This window comes from Perna viridis, chromosome 4 (genome assembly GCF_037379345.1).
Source record: "Perna viridis isolate PV_CMFRI_1.1 ecotype Kerala chromosome 4, ASM3737934v1, whole genome shotgun sequence".
In the NCBI taxonomy this organism is placed as follows: Eukaryota; Metazoa; Mollusca; class Bivalvia; order Mytilida; family Mytilidae; genus Perna; species Perna viridis.
The window spans coordinates 5,980,334-5,995,086 of record NC_142448.1 but is presented as its reverse complement, the minus strand read 5'-3'; the positions used below and the strand labels follow the sequence as shown (position 1 = coordinate 5,995,086).

The window sequence follows — 14,753 nt, the reverse complement described above, 5'->3', positions numbered from 1 at the left end:
TTAGCTCACCTGGCTGTCATTGTCGTCGTCCAACATCATCCTTAACAATTTTTCATAACTCTTCTCCTCTGACACTACTTGACCAATTTAAACCAAACTTGGTATGAATGTTCTTTGGGGTATCCTGCATAGAACTGATGTGGGGATTTTTGATCCATTGAAAAACATGGCCACCGTTACTAAAAATAGAACATAGAGGTGAGACTGTAGGTTTTCGCATATATCTCCAAAACTGTTAGGTTTTGCCAAATTCATTCAATTGCTGGAATGTAATTATTATAAGGCCTTCAAAAGTCTTATGGATCAAACTTGGCAGGCGGCTCCTTGTAAGAATTATTGCCCTTGAAAGATGAAAAATGACTTTTTTTTTTTCTTTTTTTTTTTATACAGTTTTCAGCCAATATCTTATATAAACTGTAATAGATAGAAAGAAACTTTCAATCCCTGAAATGATCCTTATGATAAGTCCTACGAATGTCTTCTTGAGTCAAAATTGTTGGATAACTTCTGGTTAAATTATTGCCCTTGAAAGGCAAAATTCAACCAGGTGAGTGATTCAGGCTCCTGGGAACCTCTTGTTTTGTAATGAAGTGCACACTCTACCATTATTTTTCCCCCAAAAAAGTTGTAAATGAGGTCTGAGACTTAAATAATTTTTTTAAATGGGGCATTTTATGGTATGCTGGTGCCTGTCTGTCGTTCACACTTTGCTCAAAAAATAAAAAATGCTGCCACAAAATGTTGATGAAACTTGGTCAATTGTTTATTTTGATTGATGTGAACTCCATTTCAGTTTTCATAAATTTCAATGTCTTAAAAATTTTTTGTGATGGGACTTTTGTTCCAAAAATAAGGTGATTTTCTATTTTCGGACTAAAACTGAAAAAAAAATATGTGCAGCAATTTCAGTGAAACTTTAGTGAAACATTTTTTATACTATTGAAAACTACCTTTCAATTTTTAAAAAAAATTGTGATTTTACATGGGACTTAATTCATAAAAAGGGGGGAATTATACAATTTTCAGACTATAACTCAACAGCGGTTAAATGCACTTATTTCAGTAAAACTTCAGTGAATTGTTTTTTTATTTAAAATTGATTAGTGCTCCCTTTCAATTTTTAAGAATTTCTTATTTTTCATTTTAGTTATAGGGCTTTATTCATAAAAAAAGGGGGGACTTCTCATATTTTGTCATAACCTAAAAATGCTTCATGCAGTTTTCTTTCAACTTAATTTATTTCTATTATTGTGAGCTCCTTCTTGATTTTTTATATTTTTTACCTTACATTTTTTATTTGTCAGACTCAAATCATACAAATTTGTGGATTTTCCATTTTTGAACTTTAACTAAGAAATGCTTCCACCAAATGCCATGAGATTGTGATTGTTCATTTCTTTTGATTTAGGCTTTTTCTTCTTTTTTTATCATACAGTAGAAAAATTCTGGGATCTCTGTCTGTTCATGTTGCCTTTTAAAGTCTTTTAGCTAGTTTTTAAGTTATTTGAATGCTTCCATTCTGGACAAAATATTGTAAATATTGTATCGTAAATTTAATCACAATCAAAGTTCAGAGCTGTAGCTAACTTGAATTTTGTGTCCAGATTTGTCTCGTCTTGATCTGTTCAGGGTTTGACCTCTACATGAATATCCAGCTGTGCTCCACAAAGCATTTTTTCAACAAGTTACAAGATATTTTATTGACTTATCTCAGTGCTTAAGGTTATCATTCATTATATACAACACAGATGATTCAATGGATCGAATACAATGACTAGACAATGTAATGAGCAAATCAGGTCCAAGGGAGGCAATTCATCTCAACCCTAAAATTTCATTCTGATAACATTAGCCAATATAATTTCTGTTATTCATTAAAAAATGGAAAATTTTTACAATTGTTTTCAAATATATTATAATAAGGAGTTCTATGAATATTTAAATATGGACATCTTGTTAAAAAATGCTTTCTATCATCAATTTCACTGCCACATAAATTACACTATTTATTTAATGAATGCGAACTGATTATGAAACTTATTGAGAATTTGTCATTCTTTTGTGTGTTACTATGAAGTAGATATGGTTTAAATTTAGAAATATTTTTTGAATTTTCTATATGTTCCTTTATTTTGTTACTTAATGGATTTCTTCTATTATCATTATGAACACAGATTTTCACTTTTTAGCTAACCAGGCCTAAAAGGCCATGTGAGCTTTTCTCATCACTTGGCATCCATAGTTGTTGTCTGCATTAACTTTTCTTTAAAAATCTTCTCCACATAACAGAATTTGATAAAACTTGGTGACAACCATCCTTGACATGTCTACTTCCAAAATTGTATCTGTTATAATCCATTACCAAAAAACAAGGCCACTGTTACTAAATATAGAACATAGGGTGTTACTATATATTTTTGTTTATAGCTCAAAAAACCATAACAGAAAATTTCAAGATAATTGATTTACTGATTTTGGAGTTATTGCCCTTTTATGGCAGTTTTTGCCTATTATTTAGAAAACCAAAGCAGATTGATGATTAATGAATATTGATAAAATGTACAGTACTTCAATATCTATTATTGGTGTAAATCTGTTGATCCTGGTGGAGTTATGGCCCTTGAAAGTGTAAATTGATAAAATGTTCAGTATTTCAATATCTATTATAAGTACAAATTTAAGAAAGATCTGTTGACTCTTCTTTGAGTTATGACCCTTGAAAGTGTTATTTTTGATGTTTTAACAGTTTTTGTCTATTATTTTGAAAATGAAAGCAGATTGAAGATTGATGTAAATTGATAAAATGTTCAGTTTTTTAATATCTATTTTTGGTGCAAATATCAGAAAAAATCTGTTGACCTTTCTTGGAATTTTGGCCCCAGAAAGTGTCATTTTGACCATTTTCCCTGTTTTTGCTTGTTGTTAACAAAACCTTAGCTGATTGATAATTAATGTAAATTTAAAAAATGTCTATGTAAAAGTGTATAAAGAGTTATGATTGGTACAAATTTGGGAAATATCTGTTAATTGCAATTTAATGATTTTTTGCACTTTTAGCATGTTATTCAGTTAACATAAGTAGAATCATGACTAATGTTTAAATGTTCAGTATCATGATATATATCATGTGTGCAAAATTTGGTTCGACTATATTTAGGTTTTGGATGTATTTAACTTTTTAAAGCTATTAAACCAGGTGAGTGATTCAGGCTCCTGGGAGCCTTTTGTTTTATAATACATAGTACACTCCTTTTAAAATTTAAAAAAATCATTCTGGAAGTGTTCTGAAGATCAATATTTGAACAGTTCTCTAATGCAACCTATCTAGGACTCATGGTTTTAAAAGTCCATGTACTGTGACGCTAAATGCTTCTGATAAAACCAATGTATTTGCATGTGCGTTTACAATGTGGCACCTGTATTTTTATATAATTTATTAAAACAAAGTATATAATAGGAGAACTCAAGATCTCCTCTACATCAGAGGATTTTATTTTTGTTTCTATTATAGACTTGTTTGATTCTCTGTTTTAAAACATATCACATTTTTTACAAATAATTTTGGAGAAAAAAGATATACAAAACAAGGGAGTTAATTTTTCTAATGAAATTTTCTCTAAAAACGTAGAATAGAATTCATTGAAACTTAAACAAATCAGTATTATTAATTATTTATTAGTCAATTTATAAATCATTAATTAAGATTTTTCCAATCTATTTCATCCAATTTGCACCAAAATTTAGAATTTGCATCTTGATAAATACTACAGAAATTTACAAAATTTAAGCTCTATACCAATCTACTTTTTTAGATATTGTGTTCATGAAGTCCTGTTTGTGATCTCTGTGATTTTTTACTGAGTAAGATAAGGATGAAACATAATGAAAGCTTTATACCAGGGTTAGTTTTTGAGATAATGAGTTCACAAAAACTGTTGACAGACTGACAGTCAACACTTTTTGTGTTCATGTATAAGTGATGTCCCGAAATGACCTACCAATCAACTCAATCAGATACCTGAATACATTTCATATATTTGATTTGAATTTTTAGGTATATTTTCAATTGATCTCTCCGCCTAAAAACGTTAAGTACAATAATGTATGGTATTAATCAGTATTGGCCTACAGATATACAACATCTAATCATCTAAAAAATGTAGCATGTGATGTAGAAATTCTTAAACATGGATGGCAACCAATCTTTTAGAATGTAATGTTTAGACTGGCTGAGGTTACTTTAATTTCGTGTTCTAACAGTTTCTTTATTGAAAGGATAAAAAAAAATCATTTAAAAATACAGGCTGAAGTGGAAAAGAAATGTTAACATCTAATAATAGTATAATGAGAATAAGTATGGTGTATATGTCAACAACCCCACGGGAATGAAAATGTCAACCCAAGGCCACCAATCGGTCTTAATGAACGACTAGGAAAGCCTCACACCAGGCTGCAGCTGGCCCCAAAACATCATTATAGACAGGTACAACGACAGAGTTGCCCTTATATACTCCAGTACATCTAAGTCTTTTTAGTAAAGCAATCAAGAGGAGATAACTCATTTGTATGAAATACAATTAAATCTGAATTTTCAACCTTTGTTTCTTATATTTTACGTTTACATAGCTTTTTGAAAGAGTAGAACTTAACATCATATATAATTCTTCGCAAAAATAAAAATAAAATTTGTTCTACAGAGTTCCTAAATCTAAGATAACAATTAGGGCCGGTGACCACAACCATAAGTATGATGATGACTATGAGCAGGAGTTTGATGTAGAGGCTATACTGATGCATGAAGATTATGATTGTAAGTTATACCCTTATATGGGGATTATGATTTTAAGTTATACCTTTACATGGGGATTATGATTGTAAGTTATACCTTTACATGGGATTATGATAGTTATACCCTTACATGGGATTATGATAGTTATACCCTTACATGGAAATCATGATTGTCAGTTATAACCTGACATGGGGATTATGATGGTAAGTTATACCTTTACATGGGATTATGATAGTTTTACCCTTACATGGAAATCATGATTGTCAGTTATAACCTGACATGGGGATTATGATGGTAAGTTATACCCTTGCATAGGGGTTATGATTGTAAGTTATACCCTTAAATGGGGATTATGATTGTAAGTTGTAACCTGACATGGGGATTGTGATTGTAAGTTATACCCTTACATGGGGATTATGATTGTTAGTTATAACCTGACATGGGGATTATGATTGTAAGTTCTACTGATACAGAAGATTGTGACTGTCATCAGATGAATGATAGTTATCTAGGCTTTAAATAAAAGAAATCACCATATTTACTTGTATTGCCATTCAAATCATATTAATACATAAAAACCAAGCATGAGTATTATAAGCATATCATAAATATCAGAAATGAAATAAATAAATGTTTGGCAAAAAGTCAGGGAATTGTCAATAAATTGGTAAATAAATTCATACTATAAAGAAAAGAGGAGAGACCGTAGGGTAAATAAACAAAATTCAGTTATCAAAAAATTAACCAATGATTGAAACCCAATAGAACCTTGGAGAAATATATAGTACTATTACAACAAAAAAAATATAATAAACAAATGAAATTTCTGGTGTGAACAGTTGATAAAATTCTCAAACATCTATCCAGATCAATCTGGTTAAACTACTGAAGTGGAAAATAAAATCAAGCATTTCTCGACCTAGCTAATTAAATTAATTAAATAGTTTTATAATAATATTAATACTATTATGATTGTAAAATATGCAGATAAATGAAGATTATGACTTGAAGTTGTACTGATGAGTCAGGATTATGACAGTTGACACATTTACAAGGATTATTGTGTTATACTGATATTTGAGTGATGCATGATACTGTAAGTTACACTAATGCACAAGTATTATGACTGTAAGTTAAAATGATCTTAAATGATTTTAACTAAGTCATAATAATGTGGAAGGTTTATAACAACATTGTACTAATGCACAAAGACTATGCCTGTTAGCTTTACTAATGCACAAGGATTATGACTGTAAGCTATACTGATGTATAGGGACTATGACTGTAAGTTATACTGATGCACATGGACTATGACTGTAAGTTATAATGATGTGGAAAGATTGTGACTTCAAATTGTACTGATGCCCATGGACTATGACTGTTATACTGATGCACAAGAATGATGAAAATATGTTGAATAAATTAACAAGGATTATGACTAAGTTATACTAATGTACAAGGATTATGACTGTAAGTTATACTTTTGTACAAGGATTATGATTGTAAGTTATATTGATGCACAAGGACAATGAGTAAGTTACACAGATGTATTTTGCGTATAAAGTATATTGATGCCCAAGGTTTATGAAAGTATGTTATACCAATGTAAAAGGATTATGACTGTAAGTTAAATTGATGTACAAGACTATAACTTTAAGTTATACTGATGTACAAGGACTATGATTGTAAGTTATACTAATGAACAAGGATTATGACTAAAAATTAAAATTATTTTGATGACTGTAAGTTGTACTGATGAACAAGGATTATGACTGTAACTTGCGCTGATGAACAAGGATTATTACTGTAAGTTGTACTGATGAACAAGAATTATGATTGTAAATTATATTAATGCACAAGGATTATGACTAATTTATACTGATATGAAGGGACTATGAATGTAAAATAAATTGATGTACATATACAATGATTATGACTGTTAGTAATACTGATACACAAAGACTTTGACTGTAAGTTAAACTGATGTACAAGGACTTTGACTGTAAGTATAACACAATACACAAGGACTGTGATGGTAAGTTATACTGATGTGCATGGATACTGATACACAAGGATTTTGACTATAAATTATAATAATGCACAAGGATTTTGACTGTAAGTTATACTGATGTACAAGAATAAGGACTCTATGATATACTGATGCATAAGGATTATGACTGTATGTTATACAAATGAACAAAGAGTTGAACAGTAGTTATACTGATGCGCAAAGATTTGAACAGTAGTTATTATACTGATGCACATAGACTATGACTGTAAGTTAAACTGATGCACAAGGACTAGTTAGTATACTGATGAATGAAACGTTAATTTTCGTATCAACAACTGCATTTTAAATATAGTGACTATATCTTTTTTTATTAAAAGAAAGTAATTATGAAGTAGGAGGGTCAAAACAAAGACCAGACATGGAAAACAGACAAACACAACCAAAATACCCAAAATAATAAATACCAAGTAACAAAAGTAAATGAATAACTCGGACTCCACTTAAACTGGGATCATGAACCAGGTGCGCTTGTAAGGTAAGCGTCCTCTGCTTTTCTAGAAAAAACATGCACAGAGTTGTTCATACAAAGTCAAGTTTCAAGACGAAAGAGAAAGGAAAATATATGACATGTTGAACAAATTAGTTTTCATGGTGCAGATGGATACACCCTAACCATCCACGAGATCGTGATGACCACCATTAAACTTCTGTGATGATGATGACTTTTAAAAATCTTGAAGCAATATAAACCTGTTCCAAAAGCCTAATTGTAGTAATTCTAGCATGTACAAAAAGTCTGCGTAGTTACAGCAAGCTCTGACATAAGGAATGAGTAGGTAGTGATATGAAAACTTCATACGCAGGTGCTGAAGGGTTGTGCCACAGATGAAAGGGAAGTTGACAACTTGGAATGAAAAGTCATTGCGTTTGTAGTATATTTTGGTCAGTAGTTTTCCTTTATCATCGATCTCTAAGTGGAGGTCAAGATATGAGGCTGACTTCACAGTGGTGTCTGTATTTTCCATTATGTCAAGTTCTTTGGGGTAGATGTGATATATCATATCCCCGAAACTGTGAATGTTTAACGATAATAAGTCAACGCTATAGCGGAAACTGAGATTAAAGGATCTCGCTAAATGATGTTCCTTCTTTTGGATCAGATAAACTCTGAAGTCAGCCTCATAAGAGTGAAGGAATATGCCTGAAAGAAAAAATTGTTCCCATTGGAATGCCGACCGTTTGTTGAAAAAAGTGTCTACCATACTGAACAAGTATGTTGTCGATCAAAAATTCCAGCATTTTGAAAACTTTTGTATATTTGGAAGAAGATTTTGAATTACTTTTTTTTACAAAGTATGAGGAATCTCTTCCTAGAACTGCGTGTTTGTATCTAGGTGTAACTTTTTTTTTAGAGAAACAACGATGTATAATGTTTTTGAGTCAGGATTTTAACTGAGTATAGTATATTTCATAGTTATTATCTAAGTCTTTAAAGTTAATAGAGACTCTCATAGACCAGAAGGGACGTTGTTTACAAATGATTAACTTAAGTGTATACACTTACAGCTGATACCTATGATTATGACATAGCATTGGTAAAGATAAGTGGTGATCCTGATGATGGGTCAGGGATATCATTTAATGACTATGTACAGCCAGCATGCCTCCCAAGTATGGATACTCAATACAGACCAGGAACTATATGTCACATATCAGGCTGGGGCAAAACAGAGCATGGTGGTGAGTATCCTTGTGAAAATGAATAAAAATGAGGAATATATGATGTCATGTTTCGGACATTTTGTGTGGTATATTGGAATCATCCTGTCTGTCCACTTCTGTTTGTAAGTGTAATGCCCCCTTAAAACCCTAAACGAGTTTGTAGAAACTTAAAAGTGGGTTGGGCCGATTTTTTTTTCAAATGTAATCATTTACATCATGATTAAATGGGTTAAAATGTAATCGATTACATTATGAATACTCATAATTCCAAAAGTGATCGATTACATATGATCACTCCAGTCAAAGTTATTACGATTAAAAATGATTACTTCAGATATTTTCTCGCATGAAAGAAAATAGATTTGCTTCTCTGGGATAGGTAAGCTATTGACATATTGAGCAAATAATTTATACGATTTTAAAGCAACAGAAATTATTCATATATTATATACATGGTGTCAAAGTTGTGGTAAGCTTGACTTTTGGAAATTGTCGGTTGACACTTTCAGTTTAAAAAAATAAAAATTTCACTGTAATTAGTAGACTAAGTGTCTGTTTAAGTGAATGTAAAAAAAATGAAGAACAAAACAGTTATATAACCAGAAAGTAAATTACAAACAATAGCATTGATTAATATGTATGTGTAAACATATACATTAACTTAGTCTTTTTTTAGGCTATTTCAATCTTATAATTAAGTTATGATTTACACCTTATGTTACATAGTATATGTAATTAAGGTTTAATGGGGAAAAGCTTGTTTCTCTGAAGCAAAAAAGACCCTTTTGTGCTAACGGTGGGATAGTAATGAGTATGCATAGAGTATGCTCAATATATACTTCTGAGAGGAAAATTATTTTGTTCTACCCAAGCCCTACCTCGCGGGAGCGTTTATTGAGCATGTTGATCAACTTACCACAAAAGGGTCTATAAGATGATAATGATAAAGATTAGTGTGGAATTCCATTAAATTTATTTTTTCATTAACATTGGATCAATCAAGAACAAAATAATTTACAAATAAAGGGACAAAATGCTGTATATTCACCAGTTGTTTCACAATTTTTAATGTCAACATTTTGCCCTAGAGGATTTTGCAAATAAATTATTACAGAGGCTTCTTGAAAAATCATTTTCAATTTTATATTATATTATTTATTTTTCTGAGGTAAATAAGTAGCAATGAATCAGACAAAAGGTGAATAGAAATTTACTTTTATTGGAGTGGTACACCACTACTTTTGTCTCGCCTGCGAAGAAATTCGCGGAAGGCGAGACTTTGGTTTTGGCGGCGTCCACAAACTGAACAGTTTTCTAATAAGTTCACTTCAACATGAATCCTTTATGCTCGGTCAATGATATTTGGTGTACAGATGCATTACCATCAGTGCATCATTAATTCATGCCAATTTTACACATATACCCCGCAGACAAGTGCATTATGTAGTGGTACACACAAAAATGATAATATTATTCAAAATATGAAAGCAACAGATAAATAGTATATATCAAACACACCGTTATATCGCGACAATATCGAGCAGGCTAGACTTAACTCGGTGATAACATTTATCTATTAAATAAAATGTCCAATGATCAAGATTAATTTTCAGTTGTTTAAATCAATTAAAATCAGAAGTTTAATGAATGATGTATAAAGAGAGAATACTTCTTTATAATCTACTTTTTATAGAACATTTGTTGGCAATGTAATCAAATATAATCAAAAAGTAATCATGGTGACATAACTTTTTCACTCGGTAATCAATTACATATGATAACCTGTAATTATAAAATTCAATGATTATGGATTACATGTGATTACTAATGAAAATGAAATGTATTACAATTGGTTGTGATTACTGATTTAAATTAGACCATCCGTGGTTGGGAATCATATGTAGATGATCGTGATTGTTGAATGTGTGCAAAAGGAGATAATCAGACATCGGATTTTTAAATCTTTGCACCATGTACATACAATTAACTATAAACAGCTGAATAGATTTATAGGAATGTTTACATTAGATGTTGAGACAATGATTTGATGGGATATAATTCATCGCTTTACACGACTAAAGATCAAGTGAAGCTTGGAATATGTATTTTTGTTTTGCTGTCATGCATACGGCCTTTTTAGTTTTTACTTGTATATATGGAAATGACAAACCCTGAACTTGGGTTACTTATCACCCTAGGTGCCAGATGCATCAGTTAATATTTTGTCTGCCCCATAAATTTCTGTCTGGACTCCTTGGAATTATTTGAATTTTTGTACAAATCATTTGTGATATACATTTGTAATTGTTTTATCTGATAAATAAAATGCAAAATTGTATTCCTGTTGTCTTGTGGCATAGATCAAAGGTGTAACCTAAAAGATTATTGATTTAAAAAAAAGGCATGATTTATTATTATTTCAGTGAGTCCTAATACACTACGTAAGGAGAAAGTGCCTCTATTGAGTGACAGCAAGTGTAGAAGTTTTTACAAGGCTGGAGCTTTCACATCACATATGTTATGTGCTGGTTATGAGGAGGGAGGTATTGATACTTGCCAAGGAGACAGTGGTGGACCTCTTGTTTGTCAAGTAGATGGTAAGTCGTTTTCCCTATATGTTTATCTTTAAAAAGACACATGCATTATATTTGAAAATATTTCAGTGTGTATAAGTCCTTAAGAAAAGCAATGATACTTTTTCATCAGTATGTACTGTTGTGCTTTAGATTAATTTCTGGAAGACTAGTTGTGTAAGGAAGACAGGTTCTCATAAAACAAATATCTATTACCTATGAATTGTTGTGTAAAGTTTTTACCTATTATTTGTATTTGATATTGTTTTAGGTAAATACACAGTTTTGGGAGCAACATCATGGGGTAATGGTTGTGGAGAATCAGGATCTCCTGGTGTATATGCTCATGTCAGGAATCTTCTGCCATGGATCATTGACAAATTAAAAAAATACAACTGATTTATATTTGTTGTATAAGTTTCTGTAGCGGAAACAGCTTTCAAATATAATGAAAGCATTCACTATGCTTTAATGTCCAGCTTAAATGGCATATATTCTTGACGACTAGGTATATGTAAAAACTTTCTGTCTCAGCCAAAATTATTGTTTTGTAAGAGATCAGATACAGTAATGTTGGAAAATAATGTTATATAAAGTAAAAATTATGTTGTGTGACATCTTGTGTTTTATAACAGAATGTTAAAATAATAAATGAAACGTAACGTTTTAAGACCTTTTTATTAATTTCTTACCTCTAGATGATAGTTTGTGGAACAATTTTCTTAGTCAAAGGTTAATTTATTATTTTGATTAGACAAGTATTTGTTACTGTACAATCTGTGAATTGGGATCTTCAACCAAATATTTCTGATATTTAGAATTTAATGAAGGAAGGAATTGTGCAGAAACATTAAGTCCTGATTTATTCATCAAGACTAAGTTATACATTTATGACGACTCCATGTAGAATTGTTTCCCTTTTTCTGTCCAAATTGATGACAATTTTCCTTTTTTCTATACAATCCAAGGTTGAAGACCCGACATGGAAAGCAAACACACACAACAAAGAACATAAAATAACCAAAATAATACATACCAAGTAACAAAAATTAATGAGCAACTTGGACTCCACTAAAAACTGTGAGCATGGCTGTAGGGTAAACGTTTTCTCGAAAACACCCGCCGTACTGCTTATAAAAAGTCAAGTCCAGGGTAGACGAAAGTGGAAAGGAAAACTATGAAATGTTGAACGATTCAGTCTTGATGGTGCAAATGGATACACTGTAAGGATCCACGAGTTCATGATGACGGCGACCATAAAATTCAGGAGTTGTGACTTCAATCTTGTAGCAACATAACCAGAAGCTTAATTGTAAGAAGTTTCGGCAAGCTCTGGTATAACGAATGAGGTGTGATTGAAACTCCATACGCAGGTGCTGAAGGGATGTTGCCATAGATGAAAGTAAAGTTGGCAATATGGAATGAAAAGTCATTGCATTTGTAAATGAGAAAAATAAAAATGACACTATTTTGTTACGTCAAATCTGCCTCTTGCTGAAAATTTTATGAGGACGTGAGAGTTTTCTTCTATTCAGTTTCCGAACATTAACGCCTATGGTATTTTTCCTAAAATCCAAAATTAACTTGTCAAATCTTAAAATTGCGTTCAAGAACTATTTTCGTTTAAATGTCACGTGGATAATCTAATCATATATAATTGGTGTGGCTGTATTTGTATACTGTTACAGATCCTCTATTGTCTTACTCGATACCATCAGAGGTTGTCCTGTCCAGTTACGTCATGTGCTAATGTTTGCGTACTAGATTTACTTACGAGAAAGTATCAATCGGTTAACGAAAGCTATATTTTATAAAGCCAAGTTGGCCGAGTGGTCTAGAGCGTTTGACTTAGTACAGGCGATGTTGCCATAGATGAGAAGGGGTTCGAATCCCGCTGAGGAAGCGACCAAATTTGCATCGCAAATTTGCAACCTCGCATCGATTCTAGAGTTGGGGTGTAGTTTAGACTTGATTATATATATATATATGCATCCTTGTATTAACATATGTTGATCCATGCTATGCATCTACATAGTAATGTACTAGCAAGTAAGGCGGTAGAATTGCCTCACCCCATTAGACTTCGTATATATATATATAATATTGATTTGTCGTGACATGCATCATTAATTTGATCCTCTATCCTACATAATAACATCTAAATGAACTGTCCCGTATTACCATACATCGTGTACTAATTTACAGCCCTAGATTAATCCTACGAGGAGTATATATATATATACAAACGTCTCAGAATGTGACGACACTATTCGCTATATTGCTCCATGGGATCAAATTGATACAGGGAAGATAACTAAACTTATAGAAGGGTCTAAAAATTCCCAACGATGTTAGAACTGTCAAATTTGCGATGCAAATTTTTAGTCGTTCCCTCCGCGGGATTCGAACTCGTACCGTTGTGACATCTATGGCAACATTGCTTGCACAAAGTCCAGCACCCTAGACCACCTCAGGGGCGGGTCCAGGTAAGGGCGTAATGGGCGTACGCCCCCCCTTTAAAAAAAAAAAAACTATCGTTATAATCTGCTAGTATTGTATTGAATGATGGCAATTTATCATATTCATTAATTAAACACATACTCTGATTTCTTTTTATACTGATTCCCCAATTTGATGGGTCATCATCAACCGTAAAATTTCGTTTCTCGGAGTCCGGCGTGTTCGACTCTGCGATTAGTATCCATTGTTGTTGATGTGATAAAGAATTCGCAAAGATGTCGATGTCAAAAACAAAACGTCAAAAGACCTTAAAATCGTATCAAGGTGTCTTGGACACCTTTTTTAAACAACCAAAACGGTAAGTAAATCAGTATAATACATGAATTTTGGTTGTTTTGTGTGACACTAACTTCGATTCCCCATAGCCATTCTAAATATACCGGGGGGGGGGTATATTACTATATATACAATACTGGGTATATTCTGACAAAAGGGGTTGTATTTTCAGCTAAATTGTCTAAAATGGGGTTATTTTATGTTTTTAAGCCAAAAAAGGTCCAAAAATTTTTTCGCCTCGCTTCACTCGGCGAAATATTTTATTCTACGAACCCCCTTTCAAATATCCTGGACACGCCCCTGCACCTGGCCAGCTAGGCTAAACAAAAAATATAGCTTTCGCTGGCCGGGTCATGCCACCTCGTAGGATTAATCTAGAGCTCTAACTTAGTACACGATGTATGGTAGTACGGGACAGTTCATCTGGGTATTATTACGTAGGATAGAGAATCAAATTAAAGACAGTTCTAACATCGTTGGGAATTTTTCAGATCCTTGTATATGTATATATATATATATGTATGTATGTGTTACCCTAGATGTACTTCCTGTAATAAGCATAGCACAAAGTCAATTTTTTTTCAAACAAATTACTGCCTAAGTTTCATATACAAATGCTTGGTCTGTATAATCTTGGACTGCCATCTGTAGGTTTGAAAACCGATATTTCGGTATTCCTCGTTGTTGGCATACGCTCTTGAGTGCGTTGTAGGGATGGACGTATGTCTGTTCGCACTTTCAAAGAAGGGAGAATACAAGTTTAGCACCCCACGTCAACTATAACAAATTTTTCAATTGCAATTGTCTATGTACATTTGCCGTCAAGTTAAATGTCTGTATGGTGGTAGTCCTGGTGTTTCTT

General features: G+C 32.1%; 1 protein-coding gene across 1 annotated transcript in view; it reads left to right on the top strand.

The window, feature by feature from the left end:
• The window catches only part of LOC148618637 (scavenger receptor cysteine-rich domain-containing protein DMBT1-like), a 59,893-nt gene extending 48,128 nt beyond the window's left edge, over nucleotides 1-11,765 (top strand). Inside the window, exons 33-36 of the mRNA XM_088577725.1 lie at nucleotides 4,698-4,810; nucleotides 8,367-8,540; nucleotides 10,946-11,119; nucleotides 11,367-11,765. Of these exons, the coding sequence (XP_088433851.1) occupies nucleotides 4,698-4,810; nucleotides 8,367-8,540; nucleotides 10,946-11,119; nucleotides 11,367-11,494 (589 nt within the window). The 3' untranslated portion in view covers nucleotides 11,495-11,765. The remainder of the gene's footprint in view (nucleotides 1-4,697; nucleotides 4,811-8,366; nucleotides 8,541-10,945; nucleotides 11,120-11,366) is intronic.
• Nucleotides 11,766-14,753: the final 2,988 nt, after the last annotated feature.